This window comes from Schistosoma mansoni, chromosome 1 (assembly GCF_000237925.1).
Source record: "Schistosoma mansoni strain Puerto Rico chromosome 1, complete genome".
NCBI classification, from domain to species: domain Eukaryota; kingdom Metazoa; phylum Platyhelminthes; class Trematoda; order Strigeidida; family Schistosomatidae; genus Schistosoma; species Schistosoma mansoni.
This window is the reverse complement of record NC_031495.1, coordinates 26196310-26215772: the sequence shown is the minus strand read 5'-3', so window position 1 is coordinate 26215772 and position 19463 is coordinate 26196310. Positions and strand designations below refer to the sequence as shown.

Sequence of the window (19463 nt, the reverse complement as noted above, 5' to 3'; positions counted from 1 at the left end):
AGCTTGATTTTCACGCATTCAATGAAATAGTTAAAAGTTAGTAGAGCCCAGTTAAAGTTTAAGTAAAAAATTATCCTAGCAATTGCTCCAAATAGATTATTACTAAATATGTCAGATTTTTAATAAATTCTGGATTCCGGCTTTAGGGACCATTCTTTAGAAAAGGATTTCCGGATTTTTTGTTCTAACCGTCTATCCTGTTTCTATCAAAGCTGTTCTTGAAATCAGCTGAGTTTGATCCCACCAATTGTGCATTACTAGCATAATACACTCGACAACGTAAAACTTAAATAAGATTAAATTCATTTTGTATTGTTCGTTTGAATCTATCCATTCGAGTTCCGGAGTAAACATCAACTCTGGGATGCAGTCACATCCAACTGACGAGTCCAAAATAGGGCGAAACGAGCCTGCTGGATTTCACTGCTGGCTCTTATCCATCTTTGCTTGTAAATAAGATTTGTCGTTAACTTTTCAACACTCAGCCGTCAAAGGTCATTGACTAAATATTCCTCGTTTGCTTTTTTAAATAGAAAATAGATGTTTCATTTTTAAGTGAAAAATAATTAATAAACAAAACTATTCACTACTTATTACTTCTCACCACCGTCTTATCTCAACATAGTACACTCAATGTCGAGTCACTTAGACTGGTGACCACATTGTAACTTGGTCGATATGATTCGATCTGCACTTAGAAGGACCTGACATACATGACATTGATTACCACCCATTAAGCAATCAATTATTAATTTATATTTTTCTAACATTTAAAGTCACTGCTTTAAAAAAAGCATTCGATCTTGTTTAAATAATCAACGCCTTTTGTAAATTACTTTAATAAAATCATCTGAATAATCTTTCATTATATATATCGGAATATTTGTTAATCCTTCCACTACTAAAACACATTCAAATTCCAGGTAAACACGAAATGTCCTCAAGAATATTAGAACATTTTGAGATCATTTAACCATTTGAAACATTTTCAGGTAAGCTTCAATTCATTTACAGAAAAAATTTATTAATGGAAGGACTAAATGTTTAATGCTACGCAATTGACTATTTATTATGACTCCAAACAATCAATTTTACTTTACTTAGTATTGTTTGTTTGAATCTTCCCACTGATGTTTAGGGCTGCAACTGTTCAGTCTCTAATTGGCATATGTACATACTGTGCGTATTGCGTCGATATTGCCTTAATTCACAAGCATTATAAGATTGATAGTGGTCAGCAGTGGAATCCAGGACGAAAGTTTCGTCCTATTTGGGACACGTCAGCTGGTTGTACCTGCATCTCAGAGTTGATGTTCACTCTGGGACTCGAACCCAGCAACTTTCGCTTCAAACGCCATCACGTTATCCACTCAGCTACTGAGTCCTATTTTACTTTCAATATTTCACTAAAGGGGAATGTAAAACTTAGAATAAGATCAAATCTTCATGATTTGAATTTATTGATTAGTCTTTCTATTTGTTGAAGATATTTTAATCGTTGAGATCGTGAATCAATTGAGGCTAGACCACCATTGAAAACTTCGAACCACTTGATGGCCTTTTCATTCTATTGTAGGACTCCTCAGCAGTGCGCATCCACGGTCTCGCCTCGCGAGATTCGAATCCAGGATCTATCAGTTTCGCACTTAACCTCTAGACCACTGAGCTGGCATCCAACGGTGTTAATATCTAACTTAAATGATGAAATCAAATGAAACATTTTCCTGGCTCAGACATCGAGCTCTCACTTGATGAAATTAACTGGATTCATATTAGTTTGTTGTTCATAATCTTTTCTCACATATTTCATAAAATTTCGCTGAATATTGAATAGTTTATAAATTGATTCTAAATTTTTATTACATCATATATCATCATCAATTTCAACCAACTTGTCATCTTTTCAGTTTTTGTTCATTTTTATTTGTGTTATTATCAAGCTTTGATAACTTGAACTGATTCAAATTCTTGTTGAAGAGACCCAGAAAATTCTCGAAAAAAGCCAAAAGGGGTCCTGTAAACACTGAGAAACATTTCATCCAATCAGTATTGAATAAAAGTCCCTCAGAGAAATCTAGAAATTGGAGATGGATGGATGATTACTTACCCTGCTACTATGTTTAGTAGGGTTCTATAACCTTCCAAAAGCTCAGGGCCATCTGAAATGCTATAAATACTCTCGATTTTTTGTACATAAACGAACTTTAGACTAAAGCGTTCTTTCCATATTTCGCACCTTTTCTTTTGTGTTCAAGTTGTCGTGTGGATTAACCTAGGGTATTAGAAAAACTTAGGACAACTATTCAAACGTTCAGTCAGAAGATTAATGAATTTTGTAAAAAGATTTCAATCTTTATGCTATTAAGTCTTATTTTATAGCATTCACTTACGAAGTTTGTTGTTATTTTTTAAGGATTAAAAACAGATTTGATTAAGTTACAGTGTAATGACGATCATACTCAGACGTTGTTCCAATAGAATACGATAATCCTAGAAAAAGACTGATGCAAACGTTGGGTATCATTTTTAATCAGCTTGTATAATTATTTACCAAAGCACTTCGCGAACGTCAAAGATTTTCAATGAGTGTTTCAATAATCAAATCATTTATATTCACAGAGTATGTTATACAAGGAACATGATAACTCTTACATTTACTAGAATAAATAGGATAAAACCTTATCGCTGATATATTAGCAAATACTTTAGCCTGATTCATACAGTTTGTACATATTTTAAATCCAACTTTATTTGTGAAATAAGTGTAGTTGACTTGCTTTGTATAACAGTAAGAATGAGATCTTTGAGTTACGGATACTGCATCTTGTCAACTTATCATTTAGTATCTACTTGTTCACTTCAATAGATTTCCTCGTTCCATTATTTTTCAGTCATCAGATAGAAAAAACAGTATAGTGGATTTGTGGAAATTGTTGAATTTTATAGTTAACATCAAAGATTGACTATTGTTAAACAACCTGTGAAAACCAGGAAGCACTGAACAATGGTTTTATCTCGGTAGTGGACTTTCACAACTCTAAATGGGATCGAAGGCGTAGCTGTCAGGTCTCATGATTAGCGCGTAACTCTTAAATCAATTAGTTGACATCCGCTGGTTTATACGTCTAACTTTATTCAGTACGTGATATTTAACAACCGTCTTCCAATATCATTGAATAGTAGTCACACATGCTAAATGAACTAAACATCGATAGTTACAGCTTCTTACCAAAATTAGGAGTAGCCTCTCAAAATCAGTTACTAGTAAGTACAAGACAATTATCAGCCTAGGGGTTTATAGAGATCGTTATCATGAATGAATACTCAAATTCAAGACCTGATGAAATAGTAAATGCTTCCATTCCACTGTAACCAACTTTGAAGAATGTCATTTAACATTACCAACCAATGATTATAATCGAGGCTCCAACCAAATAATCTACGTCTTCCAACACATACCAAATCTACAAACAATGACTTCATGGACTGATGTCACATCTTGAATAAGTTGTCACTGTACATATTTTTAAAAAAGAAATATATTTTTACAGTGATGTGTAGGCGAGAATGATAATGATTGGTTGTTTTGCTGAGTCAGACATGTAGACAGTGTGACAGGCGTTATACGTGCTGTATATTCCCCTATCCTCATTATTATAGATTGACTGTTCTCTGTTGTTGGATTGTGTCGAATTTCGGTATGGAAATATATTGACGTTCTAGTCAGGCTAATCTCGTGTTCTTGATCTGAGTGTTGTGTTGAAGTCCTGTAGAATAAACGACACTGGGAAGGAATCTAGTGTAGATATTCGTATAAGGTAAATTAACGTCCCAAATACGTGTAAAAAGTGAAAGAACTGTTATAACATTAAACCCTAGCGTTATAACAAGTATCCTACTGTTTATAACATACAGTTACGAGCATTACACTAAAAACAAATTATGTTGAAACTAAAGTATGGTGAAAAAAAGTACTTTTCAGTTTATCTGAAACATTCAATAATGTATTATTCTATTAAATGTTTACAAGAAACAACAACTACAACAACCCATTTTCTTATCTTTCTTGATTTCATTCGATTGGTTGGTTTTCTCACTAGCTAATTTAAGTTTTCTATAAAATAAAAAAACATACAGATTAGTAACAATTAATTTCTATAGGTTCGTTTTTTTGAATGTACTCCAAAAGAATTTGATTGTTATTAGTAGATTTATTTCATGCTGAAAGTGGTTTACGTCAAGATTTTAGATTAGCTCAAAAATCACAGAACTCTGCATGGAGCCCCTCTAGGGTTACTACCAGTCCCAAGCTCGGATGAAGGAGGAGGGTTGAGCATGGGGTTAGTGACATTTTCCCGAAGAAAACTAACTCGCTAAAACAAAACCTTAACCAGAAAAACTAATAATCGAAAATCATAGAGGATCAGTAGGCACTGGACAGACCTTATATCCTAGTCTAGGACTCTTTAACAGTGTATAACGTTAGTCTCACTAACAATCTATGTTAGTACGTTCAAATGCCGTGTTGAACGCTTTAAATCTAGATTTATAAGTTAATATTCAATAATTGACTATTCTTAAGTCGATCAATTCGAGTTATTATTTGAAGGTATTCAATTGGACTACTGGAAGATTCATCAATAGGAGCTGTTGAAGAGTCTCATATTGATCGACTAGTGTGTTTTTGATTTTATTGTTTTTCGGGTTAAATTGATTAGTAATAAAAGCTAAAAAATTAATCAATTTTAACAAACCGATGAGATTATAAATTATGAACTAACCATTCAGATTTAGGATAATACGTCTTGGATTTGGACGCGAAATTCACTCACCCATTTCGCCAAATAGCTTCTTGGCATTTTGGCTGATGTCAGTTCATGATGAAAAACCATGAATATAAATCCTAATCCTAACCATCAACTGTGAATCATAATCCATATTCTTCAAACTGCTTTATAATCCTCATTTAGCCCTAGTAAGTAGGTGGACATTCTCAACATCATTTTGATGTTGTTCAAAGGTCGTCCAAAAATAAAAGTCTCACCTCCATAGTTCATAAATAAATTTCTACACTGACTGAATGTATGATATTTTCTTTATGTAACATCATGTTTACTTGATGACCTAAAAGTTGATTTAACTTGACAGTTATCCTAAAATGTGCATACAGATATACATATATCTGGAAGTTCTAGGCATAAAGGGTTATTTTGATAATGATTTATGTTGTATCCCGTGGGAAATTATGAATGGTAACTTTGAGAACTATTTATGGACCAATATGATGTGTATATTTCCTATTGTATAGTTGTTAAGTAACTAAAGTATCCATATTCGTGTCCCTCTTATTATAAGCTTTATTCTAACCTATGAACTATTATTATATGATTTACCACTCTTGAGTTATCCCCAGTCTATTGATTACTGTTCTTCCTATTCACAGCCACATTTGGTCAAATCTTGTACAAATGTTATTTTCTATTTTATGGTACGATGTAGTCTGTTTGATTGATATATAAACCCAATATGTTTGAGAATAATGATTCATATTGCAGATGCTGTTATTGGTGTTCTGGACATAACTAACTGGTCTAGGCAGAAAGCAGGCCTGTTAAGTACTCAAGACTGCTCATACGATTTCGTGTATCATAGGGCGATCAATAAATTCGCTGCTCTCCAATTGGTGGTCGTATAACGTCATATATTAATTGGGCACTCACTCAATCGATATAACAATTTTTTATACTGTACATTTGGCTTTTAGATAACAGACCATAAACAAATAGTGAATAAACAATGAATTCTTATCTAATATATGACATAAGAGCGTTTTATATGTCATGTTATTTAATTTACCGTAATATAAGAAGGTTTGTTGGTGAGACGATAGCTTATGGACGACCTTTGAGCGACACCAAAATGATGTTGAGAATGTCCACCTACTTACTAGGGCTAAATGAGGATTATAAAGTAGTTTGAAGAATATGGATTATGATTCACAGTTGATGGTTAGGATTAGGATTTATATTCATGGTTTTTCATCATGAACTGACATCAGCCAAAATGCCAAGAAGCTATTTGGCGAAATGGGTGAGTGAATTTCGCGTCCAAATCCAAGACGTATTATCCTTAATCTGATTGGTTCTTCCTTAAATTATAGTCTCCCCATCATGAAAGATTTGAAGATTAATGTCTAATAGTGTATTTATTTTGCTATTATTTTCTTTCTTGTAAAAAGATCGAATGTTTTTTACTTATACTTCAAATTACCTTAAGAATACGTCTATAGCCTCTTGAACATTTTCTCCTGATTTTGCGCTTATTTCAAAAAATGTACCATCCAGATCCTAAACAACAAAATTTTCGTTTATTAAACAAATAAATCATAACTGTTAGTTTGATAGCACTTCATCACTATAAATAAGTAACTGTTAATTAATTACTTAGCGGTAACCTTTTTGACTGTAAAACGTAATGATTTGTGTTTAAGTCCTATAGGTAGAATAAGTTACCTGGTTATTGCAAATATGCTCCAGTGACTAGTGCCGACTAGTATAGAGCCCATGTTAAGCAACCGATTTCTACTCCAACTATCTAACAAAATTACTATAAAATACACCCAAAAGGAACAGTTTTAGGTTATTCACTTACGCACTGAATTGATTTTCCCGTGTATTTTTCAACTTTAAACTGCGACATTAAGTTTCTTGTAGAAAACAGACGAACGGTAATTACAAACTTTAGTCGTATTCTGCTACTCAATATTCATCTACTACACTGAAACTTTTGTCAAAACTTCGTCAAACCCGTGTACTATGTTTTAAGATCGATAATTTCCTCCCCTCCATGAGTAAGAAATTATCAATGCAAATTGTTTTTCATCAGAAACGGGATTTTGGGATATTATAGTAATTTAATAGTTATGTTCATGAGTCAATCGAAGCTAGACCACCATGAAAAACCTGGAAGCACTGGAAGGCCGTTTCATCCTATTGTGGGACTCCTCAGAAGTGCGCATCCACGATCTTGCTTCGTGGGATTCGAACCCAGGACCTATCAGTCTCGAGCGCGAGCGCTTGACCACTAAACCACTGAGTCGGCATCCAACGATGTTGATGTCTAACTTCAACCAGTGTTTTGATCTATTTCATCCTACTTCTTATGTGGACCATAAGTGTGTTTGCAAAATTCTCAAACTGTCTTGTGACAACATATAATATTTTATCGACTGTTTTTTGAGGTTAATTAGGACTATCCTATTGGGTAGTGAAATTTCTTAAAAATGTGTTAGAAATTACATTTTAAATTATCCAACTCTGAAAAGAAACCAGTTAAGATAAACACTTAAAATAATTAGTACAATTATTTTATTCTTGTTAGCGTTTGTTTTAGCAAGGATAGAATAACGTAATTGTACTAATTATTTTAAGAGTTTACAAAAGAACAACATTCGTACAGTTGAAGAACTCAAAACAACTGTCAACCAATATCAAAGTCACAATCTTCAATACGAACGTCATGACAGTTGGTTTTATTGTACAGAGCTGAAACGTGAACAACTACCACAACCATCATCAAAAAGTTACAAGTATCTATAAACAATTGTCTACACGAAATACTCAGTATCCGTTGGCCGGATACCATCAGCAACAGCCTTCTGTGGGAGAGGACAAATCTACTTCCAGCTGAAGAGAAAATCAGGAAAAGATGTTGGAGGTGGATAGAACATACATTACGGAAATCATAAAAATGCATCATGAGTCAAGGGCTAACTTGGAATCCTGAAGAGAAATGAAAATTTGGAAGGCCAAAAAACACACTACACCGAGATCGGTAGCAAACATGAAAAAGATGAATAGCAACTGGAAAGAACTGGAAACGGTTGTCCAGGACAGAGTTAGATGGAGAATATTGGTGGGTGGTCTATGCTCCTTCACAAGGTTTAACAGACGTCAGTAAGTAAATGAGTACAATAACGTCATGAATTAAAGGTTCTCGATTTTCTAGAGGTCGGATTCACAGTGATCAAACATTGTTTTTGTTGAGATAAGATGGTGGTTAGAGGTGGTCAACAGGAAACCCTGGACACGGGTTTCGTGCTACTTGGCATTCGTCAGCAAGGTGTACCTGTAATTTTGAGGGAACTGGTGCTCCTTGACGGATTCAATCCCGTGTCACTCAGCTTCACAGTCGGAGGCGTTACCACTGAGCTATTCAGGCCGCGACCGACCTCCTGTAGGATTGAGATGTAATCACAATTGATTGATGAAACTATTCAAACACAATAATAATTATATCAATTAAACAACAAAGGAACTTACATTAACAAAATCTATTATACGTTTATCAGGCACTTTATTCAGTAGTATATTTGATTGTGTTGGCAATAAATCAATTTTATTACCTAATACCATATAAATTGGTTTACGAATAAGTTGATTTTGATTCTCTTTAGTTGTATAATAATATTTTTCTAATTCAAATAAAGTTTCTTTTGACCATATATCAAAAATCAATATTATTCCATCAGATTTTTCATAAAAAGTACGACATGTTTTATGACCAATATAATCATGAAGATTTAAACTATCAGTTGATGTAATAGGGTTATCCATATTGAAAAACCAAAACAAAAAAAGTGGAAAATGAAAAGAAAAAAAAAGAAGAATGTAGCGATATTATTTGGTCAAGTTTTCGTAAGTGATTATTAAAGAAACTTGTAAAAAAAATAACTTTTGAAAATTAATATATCAGTAGGCATAGCAACCAATTAATTAAGATGAAAAATGAAATTTCATAGTTGAAATCGTGAGTCAATTGAAGCTAGACCATCATGGAAAACTTGGAAACACTGGACGGCCGTTTCGTCATATTGTGGAACTCTTCAGCAGTGCGCATCCACAATCCCGCCTCATGAAATTCGAACGCAGGACCTATTGGTCTCGCGCTCGAGCACTTAACCACTAGACCACTGAGCTGGCCGGCATCCAACGGTGTTAATATTTAACTTCAACCAATCTACGAAATTGAGTAACCGTCCGCCATTGTCTTCACTGAGTTACCATCTCACAACAGACCTGGTCGAACTTCACTGGTCACGTCTTCTCACTAGAACTCCAGAAAATACTTCTTGAAGCCAGTCACTAGTGAGCACAATGATGATTATTATAAGAAGGGGTGGTCTAGCTTCAATTAACTCATGATTTCAGATATGAAAATACTGAAATCTCCATAAAACCTCTTCTGAAAAACGAATTCTCAACAAGTTAATTTATTATAAACATAGCGATTTGAATACATTTTTCAACATACAGGTATATTTCAGATATTAATGTTTCACAATTTACTGTCACAGATGTAATGTTGCATATAATCACAATAGGAGTAGAGGTACTTCCCGAAAGTGTTTTTGGATCATCTTGTGAATTAAGTTTTGGTGGTAACTGTCTATAGATTGTTGTGTTAATCAAAGGGTGATTGAATCGAATATCCGGTATAAAGGAGCTTTCTCTCTCTCTCTCTCTCTCTCTCTCTCTATATATATATATATATATATATATATATATATATTTGTTAACAGTCAAAAATAAAATAAAATTATCCTTTTTATCAATTATCTTTTCTATAAAATTATCCGCCTGTAAACTTTTGTATGGTTCCGAGATCGATGTTCCCCTAATCATCTCCATATAAGAGGTGGATTCCAAATTATAACCATAGGAGTTATTTGTTTAACAACTCCTCAGGAATGTACATTTACATTATCACAGATGATCGAAATCGCATCTTCAAGACTATCTAGGCGCAAGACACTGAAATAACTGAGCTGGCACTCGATATTTCACAATTTCAATAGTCTAAAATCATATATGTTCATTTTGGAACCTTAATTCCCTCTCAATGTTTTGGATACACATTCCTGTAAAGTGTCTATCTAGGTAAAAACAACCGTGAGGTGATTATTGGCTTTCATTGGTTTCTACCTTAAATTAGTTTGCGACCTTCTGATTCTTGATACGTTGATGGATCTTAGCACGTATCTGTTTTTTTACCATAATACTGTGTCTCTAAAAATCAGTCAAATTCATCTTACTTCTTAGATCGTCAGCTCAAGTTACTTAAATCAATAGTATGAATATGAATTAGTCTTCTGTAAACTTTAAGCCTTCAATCAGACAGAAACACGTTTTGAAACAGTGAGCGAAAATACTCATATGAATACTACATTAAAAAAATCAAATATTTATAGATTTGTGGACACTGTAGAGTTTTTACTGTTAAAATCATGAATTAATCTTAACTAGACCACAGTTGTTGGATGTAAGACAGTTATCTACCATAGGCTATGAATGAGGATTTTTCAGCATCATCAATTGATTAAAGCTAGACATTAACAGTGTTGAATTCTAGCTCAATGCTCTAGAGGTTAGTCATTTACGCGCAAGGTTATAGGTTCTGAGTTCGAAAACTGGATGTAGGGTCGTGGATGAGCACTAATGACAATTTCTAATGGTTGTCTAACTTAGAGCGGTTCTTAACTTAAACTGTGTAAATGAAAAATATATATTAACTTACAAATCAATAGTAGGAGGTTTCATAAATTGAATTAAATAATTTACATTATCTAATTTACGTTGATAAATTGCAATTTTTATTTCATAAGATGATGATGATGATATTGTCAGGTTATTTTTCTTTTCATCTAAATCCAAAGGTTGATTCGAATTATTTGATGATAGCCTATTCAATAGAGCTTGTTTACCAACACCAAAACTGCCAATCAATAATACTTTGAATATTAATGATTTTGAATCATTCAACTAATGAAATGTCAAGTTTGTATTAGAATAAAAGAAAACCAGAAAAAAAAAGTTTTTCAAATGTTTTTAATGTAATAAAAAAGAAACTAGAAAAACATTATGACTGATTTCGGAGGTTGATGTAATACAGACTGTTTGTATGGTCCTATGTGAAAAGACAGGCTTTCAAAATAATGGCAGAACATCAACTCTGAGATGCAGATACATCCAGCTGACGAGCCCTAAATAAGATGAAACGCGCGTCCTGAATTCCACTGCTAGCGATTATCCATCTTTGCTAATAAAGATAAGTATTTCCAAACTTATGATCTTTGTCCATAGACATTAAATGAAAGCGCTTTTCATGGAAAAGCACTAACGATCTTTCACTGTTAGATTGATAATAATGGTAACCTGACTGAAGGTAATTTCAAAGTCACTGTGAAGAGTTTTCTTTTACATTTTTAGATTTTTCAATCGACAAGATGGAATGAGTCGAAAAGGGGACATTATTGAATAAACCGCTCTTGTATAACTCCAGTTTTCGTACGTTCTCACTGTGATTTACTTCTGAAAGCTATTCAGAATTTTAGCGTGGAAGATAACATAATATGAATTGCGGTTGTCTTTTGTTATTTCATTCACATTATCTTTTCTTCTAGATTTCGGTACTAAAATATGAACGGTCACCATGTAAAAGGTAAATTTCAAATCATTGAAAAAAGAGGTTTCTAGAGATTGTTTAATTTGAAACTTTTCAGGAATACATACACATTACTCTCTAGAAAATTGAATATTGGACTTTCTGTACTCCTAAGGCAATTAGTTTTATTTAGATTATCAATGACAAATATACTTTAGTATTTATCAACTAAATTTTTATTGTATAGCCATATAATTAAGTAACATAACACATCTGTTTTGTGTCTGCTTTTCAGAAAACAAAAGGATTTTATTTGTGATTGTATTAATTTTTTTCAAGTAATGATCGTTAAAAGTGACTGGCTTCAAGAGATTTATCCTGGAGTTCTAGTGAGAAGCAGTGACCAGTGGAGTTCAATCAGGTCTGTTGTGAGATATAAACTCACTGAAGACAATTGGTGAATGACTGCTCAATTTCGTGGATTGGTTGAAGTTAGACATTAACACCGTTGGATACCGACCGGCTCAGTGGTCTAGAGGTTAAGCGCTCGCGCGCGAGACTGATAGGTCCTGGGTCCAAGTCCCGCGAGGTGGGATCGTGGATGCGCACTTCTGAGGAGTCCCATAATAGGACGAGACGGCCATCCAGTGTTTCCAGGTTTTCTATAGTGGTCTAGCTTCAATTGATTCATGATCTCAACCATATAAAAATGCAAATGTGTGAAAAAAGAAAACGTCATGTCTAAATCTTACTTCAAATGATCTTTTACTGTTATTGTCCAAAGTATCTTCTGCATTCTTCCTATAATAGATAATGACTTTTAAACATTTCAATAGAATTTGTAAAGTATATCAATGGGTAGATATGTTTTTATAGTACAAAATAGGCGAACATAATAAACAGATTTGCCACTAGATGTTTTTGAATTCTTAAGAATGGTAATATCCTCACAGGATGTATATAAACCAGAAAGAGACTGATCAATTGCAACCCTAAACACTAAGGAAAAGATTCAGATAACTAACAAAAATGAATTAAACTTCATCTTATTGCAAAAACCCGTGTATATCTGGATTTAATAACTAGGTGGATAACGCAAAAGCATGTGTAGAGGATTGTACTGGGTTCGGATCGTATGCCCACACACGTACACATACGACATGAACAGTTAGTATTCTGTTGTAAGAAAAAATGAACAGATTATTTATCTACAAAGTTTTATAATGATTTTCTTTACTATTGATAAATCTAGTAATTGAACGCTAGATTCAGTTCCCAAGCTCTTCTTGTAACCCCCAGGATAAATCTACACAGAGACTTGAACACGAGAGAAAAGGCGCGAAATATGGAAGAAACGCTTAACTCCAAAGTTCTTTCTTGTACAGAAAATCTAGGGTTTTTATTTTTTTAGATGGCCTTGGTTTTCCGGAAAATTCCGGAACGATACTAAACCTAGTAGTAGTGCTAATATAGGTAATCATCCAATCAGAAACTCAACATGTGACCTTCTACTTTCTAGATATTTTTGGGAAAACTTCTAGTGAATGCTGTTTGGATAGGATGTTTCTCAGCGTTTTCAGAGCCCTTTTGGGTTTTCTTTGAGTTTTTCTGGATCTCTCCAACACTTTAACCCAATAGATGTTATGTTTTGATTTACACTTACATCCAATTGACCATCAGTAATGGACAAATAAACTCCAGAAATTCCGGTGTAATAAATCACTGTACAATTCATTTTAATAGTCTAAATGAAATGTGGGGTTGAATTGGATAGAGCCAATACAGGAGTATTTGACTTTGTTATCGGTAGATAACTTATATGTACAATTTTATTATTCAGAAACTAACATTTGTATCTATTTAAACAACTATAGAAGACAACAGACCAAAAATAACACTATCTGACATATTTGATCCTGAAATAATGTAATATCATTTTGGCTCCACTTAAAAAATTATGCAACAATACTGCAAGTATAAAAAACAGTATAAGAACTTTGGTCTAAATTTTATCGAATCGTTTCACAGTATTTGGCTAACGAGTTGATGCAAGACATTAAAGAGGAAGAATTTCTTTGGAAAATCTCAGCGAATTAATCTGAAGTAATTCCAATGTTGATTGGATGACCTATTCAGTATACAGTGAATCGGAAAACCATGTACCTACTTATATACGATAATTTTGATGTTTGATTATATTTCCTTGAAAAATCTTGAACCAGATTGTCAGGCGATACGTTGGATTTCCTTCAAATTCATTCGCTAAGATTTTACAAATACATTCTTTCTCTTTTTGATGTCTTATACAAAACAATTTTAAACAAACAAATTTTAAAAATGCGCTGGTACGGCCGAGAGTGGGGAGAGTCCGCTCTCCCTCTCCAAATGCTCTCAAATCGCCACGCGTATATAGCCTCTGTCAGGGAAGTCCTACTCACTGTCTACTCGTGGCTGTGTTGTTTACGAAATTGAGAGGACGAAAAGCAAATGTTCGTCGCTTTAACCGGAGCGGTGGATGCAGAAAGTCCATCTAGGGGAGTTGGAAAACCCTGATTCCAAACCAATGGTGCACATGGGCTCCAGTACCCTGAGGGAACAAATGGCGTATGAATCAATCATTGGTCACCGGCTACCATGGGACTGTATCCCCCTACGATGCTCCACTGCCTTGTGGATCAGTTCTTTAGGTCAAAGGCTCTGGGTGTGGTCCCCTGAGAAAACCACCTGCTTCAGTTTGAGCACCCGGACAGTATCACAGCTCTCACATAAACCAAATGAGATTTGTGAGGCGCATATATATCTGGTGCCCCTTCGTACCAATATTTATGTGTTTAAATAAATAAATAAACATACTTGTAACTAGTTATTTCTTGCGGATACATTTCTTCACTTTCTTCATCTTTTGAATCTTCATGTCTGATAGGTAATTTGCTAAAATGTGTTCGTTTTAATAATTCTTCCTCATTCTTATTTTCATTAACATGAAAAGCTTCTGGACTTAATATTCTTTCGTAATCGGTCGAATCTTTATCATTAGATGTTTCATCTTTTAGATCTCGAAGACAACGATTAATTTCCCTACAATTCGTTATCAAAAATAAAATAGATCATAATAAAAGATTAAAGATGAATCATTCTGCAGATGGAAAGCTTCTAAGAACTATATGTAATTAATATAAGTAGTATATTAACAAAATAACTAAAACCTTATAGGATCATATTATTGTGTTCAGGCTTAGTAAAAGTGATTATTGAAATACGGCTTTTAAAGGATTCCGTATCCCTATTGAGTCATCATTTTACTGACCGACAATATCACTAATTGTCCTCTTTTTATTTAAATCTCAGTTTCAGTCAATTTTATATGTATCCTGAATGGTTTATATATATATATATATATATATATATATATATATATATGACGTTAGTTAAGTTAAACTAATGTACATCTCAGCCAATACAATAATCCATATCTCTTGAATAACTTTCACTGTCAGTTACTATACATATTTCATGAACTCTTATAACGTCTAACTGAAGTGTAATAATAATACTCAAAAGACCCTTAAACGTACAAGCATCAATGGGAAGATTCAAACAAACAATACTAAATGAATTTAAACTTCACCCCATCGCACAAGCAAGTGGCTATCAGGATTTAGTGGCCGAGTGGATAACGCGATGGCGTTTGAAGTGAAAGGTATTCGGTTCGAGTCCCAGAATGAACATTAACTTTGAGATGCAGGTACATCCAGCTGACGAGTCCCAAATAAGACGAAACGCGCTTCCTGGATTCCACTGCTAGCTACTATCCATCTTTTCTTACGATGATTGAGCTTTCAGGTTAATGTTTTCAAATGTTTCTACTAAAATAATCATTCTTCTTATTCTCATTGGATATTTAAGAAACGAGGTAACTTTTACAATTCTCATTTGTTTGATAATCGTTACAACATATTTGTTTCCATATGAGGTGATATATCTTTCAGTTAATCATTAATAAGTCTACAGTTATTATTCAGTTCAATAGATTGTAAATATTAGCTTGATTTGAAGAATGTTCTTATTATTGATGGCAAATTTTAAATGAATACTGATCAGAGCTGTCTAGTATTCTGTAGATTTCAATAGTTCCACTGTTAACATCGATCTTTTCTTAAATATTCCTTTGACAAGAAACTGTTCAGAACTATGTGATCGTCGCAGAAACAAATAGAATCAAATGACTCAATAACAGTAGAGGATAAACATCCATCATCCTCTATTGATCTAAACTCGGCTTTCGTGTTGTTGTATAAAAGTGTAAAGGGGCGTCTACTATGGTTTATTGAAGCCCTAGCCATACGAAAATTCAAACCCCCTTTATGTATTCAAAAACAGTTTGTTCTCTCCTTTAAACCTACCCTGGTAATATTAGCTTATTATCCAGCGTGATTAGGTTTCAAATCATCTTCATATTATTATTATTATTATTATCATTATTATTTTTTCATAGTTGAAAGTGTGGGTCGATTGAAGCTAGACCACCATGGAAAGCCCGGAAGCACTGGACGGCCGTCTCGTCCTATTATGGGACTCCTCAGAAGTGCGCATCCACGATCCCTCACTCGCGGGATTCGAACCCCGGACCTACCAGTCTCACGCCAGGGCCCTTAACCTCTAGACCACTGAGCCGGTCGGTATCCAACGGTGTTAATGTCTAACTTCAACCAATCCACGAAGTTGAGCAACCGTTCACCAATTGTCTTCAGTGAGTTGATATCTCACAACAGACCTGATTGAACTCCACTGGTCACTGCTTCTCACTAGAACTCCTGGATGTACTTCTCCAAGTCAGTCACTATTGAGCATATGATTATATTAATTATCAGAAGGGGTTTTGTGGAGATTGACTCACGCCTTCAACTATGAAAATACTAAATCTCCACAAAACCCCTTCTAATAATTATTATTATTGTTATAGTTATTATAATTATCCTTGTCTCCTCTTACTCCCCATTTCCAGTCTAGTTAACCTTTTGTTTTTTATATATAAAATGTTCTTAACAAGTATATGTGTGATCAGATTGTTCGAAATGTATTGCGCTGATATATATCAAATAGTTCTGATAATATTCGTCTTGTTATTACACTATCGAAATTTATCAATGGGACTAATTGCTTTAAATAAATTAATCTCCACAATCTACCCAAATAAATAAAAAGTGGTAATAATTCAGTCACCAGAGCAACGAATCATTGGTAAGCGTTACTGTCGTTTCACTATAATGATTGGAATAACTATTTTACAGATTATTTAATAATTCTCCATAAAATATGAATAATGTGACATATATTACACCACATATAAGTCATATATTTATTTATCTGGTTTAAAACACTCTTCTGATTAAAGCTAACGAGGTACTATTTCGGTTGCCTATTCAGTGGTCTAATGTCTAAGTGTTCACTACGGAACTGAAGGCTAATGGTTCGATCTTTGATGGGATCATGGGTGAGTATTGCTGAGAAGTCCCTTACTAGGACGGCACAACTGTCCAATGTTCCCTCGTATTCAATGGTAATACAACTAAGTCCGTGATATAAACTGTTAGGATTTAACAATCTCCATCACCACCTCGTCGATACTTTCTTGATTGTTTAACTATCATTATGACATATTCTTTCTATTTTATCTCGATCGACGTTCAGACATTTTCCCGCTTGAAGTGTAAATCCATTTTTTCCTAGTGTATTTCATCCTTCAATAGATTAATTGATTTTCAGATAGATGATACTGCCATTTCTGTGAACATAATGACCATGTAATTTGGTTAGATGAATTGCCATTTTCTTTTTTTCTTTAACAGAATATTGTAATTTTAAAAAAAATTATAACCTTACCTTAATTCTAAGCAAAGATGGATAAGATGAAAATAAGGCTATATCGAAGCAATATGCACAGTATGCACATATGCCAGTAAGAGACTGACCAGTTGCAGTCCTAAACATCAATGGGAAGATTCAAACAAATACTAAGGGAACTTACCTTAATTCATTTAACTTTTTCATCAATATTTCACGTTCTTCTTGAATTTTATGACATGCTGTGACATCTGCTTTTTCTTTTTTTATACTTTCAACTTTCTTCATTGTTTGTAATTCTTTTACATCTTCTTTACTTTCATCAATTAGTTGCTAATGTGAAAAAAAAAGAGCGGAAATCATTCAATCAGTCTGCCAGGTTTATACAAGTGGAACTTGGCACATATGTACATTGGTTCAGGTTAACAAGTTATGGATATAACGGATGGTTTAAAATATTTCTCTCTCTTAGTGGTATACTACGATAATACGTGAACAAGATAATGATGATAGTTACGTCAAGGATTCATGACTCAGAGTAGAAACTTATTTAACCCAGTTACAAGCAGTCACACTCAGTGAGTCTGGAGTAGAAATCAATAACAGGAAAGGGAATCACATATTTAATAGTTCGAAGGCTGCGTCATTTTATCCAAGCTCAATGACCAATTGCATTTCACTTTCACTATCACACATCAGTTACATAAACACAGCGAGTTGAATTTATCACGATGAAATCCAGAGTGGTAGAAGTAATTACAGTATCAGGAGTAGTAGACAATTTTTCAGCCATAAATGATATGGTTCAAGAAGAGAGAAAAAGTTTGTGTAGTTTTAAAAAGTATAGTGCAATTTTGAAAATCAAAATATCTATCATAGGAAAAGTAGTGAATCCATCTTCACCATTATGACCGATTTTGATAATCGTTATTCAAGTATCGAACTACTGATTGAAATAACTCTACGGACCCCAACCATGTAATCTGCACAAGGTTGACTGAATAATCGCTTGAAACTAAACATCATTAGTGGTCTACGTTTTATCACATCATAAACATTTAATATCTGTATTATAATAACTCGTGCAAAGCGACCGCTGATTACGAACTATATTCTGATAGAATGACAAAATTAAAAATAATAATAACCTATTGTAAGCAAAGATGGATAGTAGCTAGCAGTGGAATCCAGTTTGACGCGCGTTTCGTCCTATTTGGGATTCGTCAGTTGGACGTATCTGCATCTCAGAGTTGATGTTCACTCTGGTTACTCGAACCCAGTACCTTTCGCTTCAAACGCCATCGCGTTATCCACTCAGCTTCTGAGTCCTGGTAATAACCTATAACTCATACTGGACATTTACCAAAATTATTCACTAGATTTGAATAATCTGAGAGTAACTGTCTACTGAGGAAATTCCGACAGATGAAATGAAAAACACAAATCTGGTAAAAAATAATTAAGGCTGAAAATGCAAAAACGTGGTAAGAAATTACACTCAAAATTGTAGCACACACCTACAAAATGAACAAAAAGAGATAAACGAATGTTCGGGTTGCGTCACCCTTAGTGGGCAATAAAAGCGATGAGGCTAACCTCAACCAGAATGTATTGGTTTAAAAAAAGCTAAATAACCAAGCACATATTACACATAAGATTCAGGTGTTATTATTTATCGATTCTTAGTTTAGTCCCAACTTGTAATAAACCAGTTCTTCACAAATGATCTACTTCCTATATGTTGCTTACTTCAGTATAAATATATATATTCCATCAATTTAATGTATAGAGGTAAATTTAATTTTCTTACATTGTTTATCACCTAAGTCGACCTTGACATTTAAATAAAGGTTAATACCTCATTAATTTATTTAAACAAACCTGATGAATTGTAAATGTTGGTATTATCTGTTAACTACCTCCCGTTACAATAAGTTATAAGCTCTAAGATTGGTTTAACTTCATATATCATTTTAGCATAATATTTTTTATAATAATTAGCTGTCAAGACAAATATATTTTTATATCCTCAATCAATTCAAACAAACAATACTAATTGAATTTAAACTTCACCCCATTCCACAAGCAAGTGGCTATCAGGACTCAGTAGCTGAGTGGATAACGCGATGGCGTTTGACGCGAAAGGAACTGGGTTCGAGTAACCAGAGTGAACATCA

At 33.8% G+C, this 19463-nt stretch overlaps 1 protein-coding gene and 2 non-coding genes across 3 annotated transcripts in view; all 3 read right to left on the bottom strand.

The window, feature by feature from the left end:
• Window positions 1-1313: 1313 nt before the first annotated feature.
• Smp_tRNA_01722_Gln_TTG.1.1 lies at window positions 1314-1380 on the bottom strand. Its single transcript has one exon. It is a non-coding gene (tRNA).
• Window positions 1381-4023: 2643 nt separating this feature from the next.
• Smp_170770 (hypothetical protein) overlaps window positions 4024-19463 on the bottom strand; it is a gene marked incomplete at both ends in the record, with an annotated part of 33400 nt that continues 17960 nt past the window's right edge. Inside the window, 7 exons of the mRNA XM_018793846.1 lie at window positions 4024-4114; window positions 6271-6347; window positions 8322-8586; window positions 10576-10820; window positions 12195-12243; window positions 14323-14488; window positions 17505-17619. Of these exons, the coding sequence (XP_018648317.1) occupies window positions 4024-4114; window positions 6271-6347; window positions 8322-8586; window positions 10576-10820; window positions 12195-12243; window positions 14323-14488; window positions 17505-17619 (1008 nt within the window). The remainder of the gene's footprint in view (window positions 4115-6270; window positions 6348-8321; window positions 8587-10575; window positions 10821-12194; window positions 12244-14322; window positions 14489-17504; window positions 17620-19463) is intronic.
• Smp_tRNA_01472_Pseudo_CGA.1.1 lies at window positions 7028-7097 on the bottom strand. Its single transcript has one exon. It is a non-coding gene (tRNA).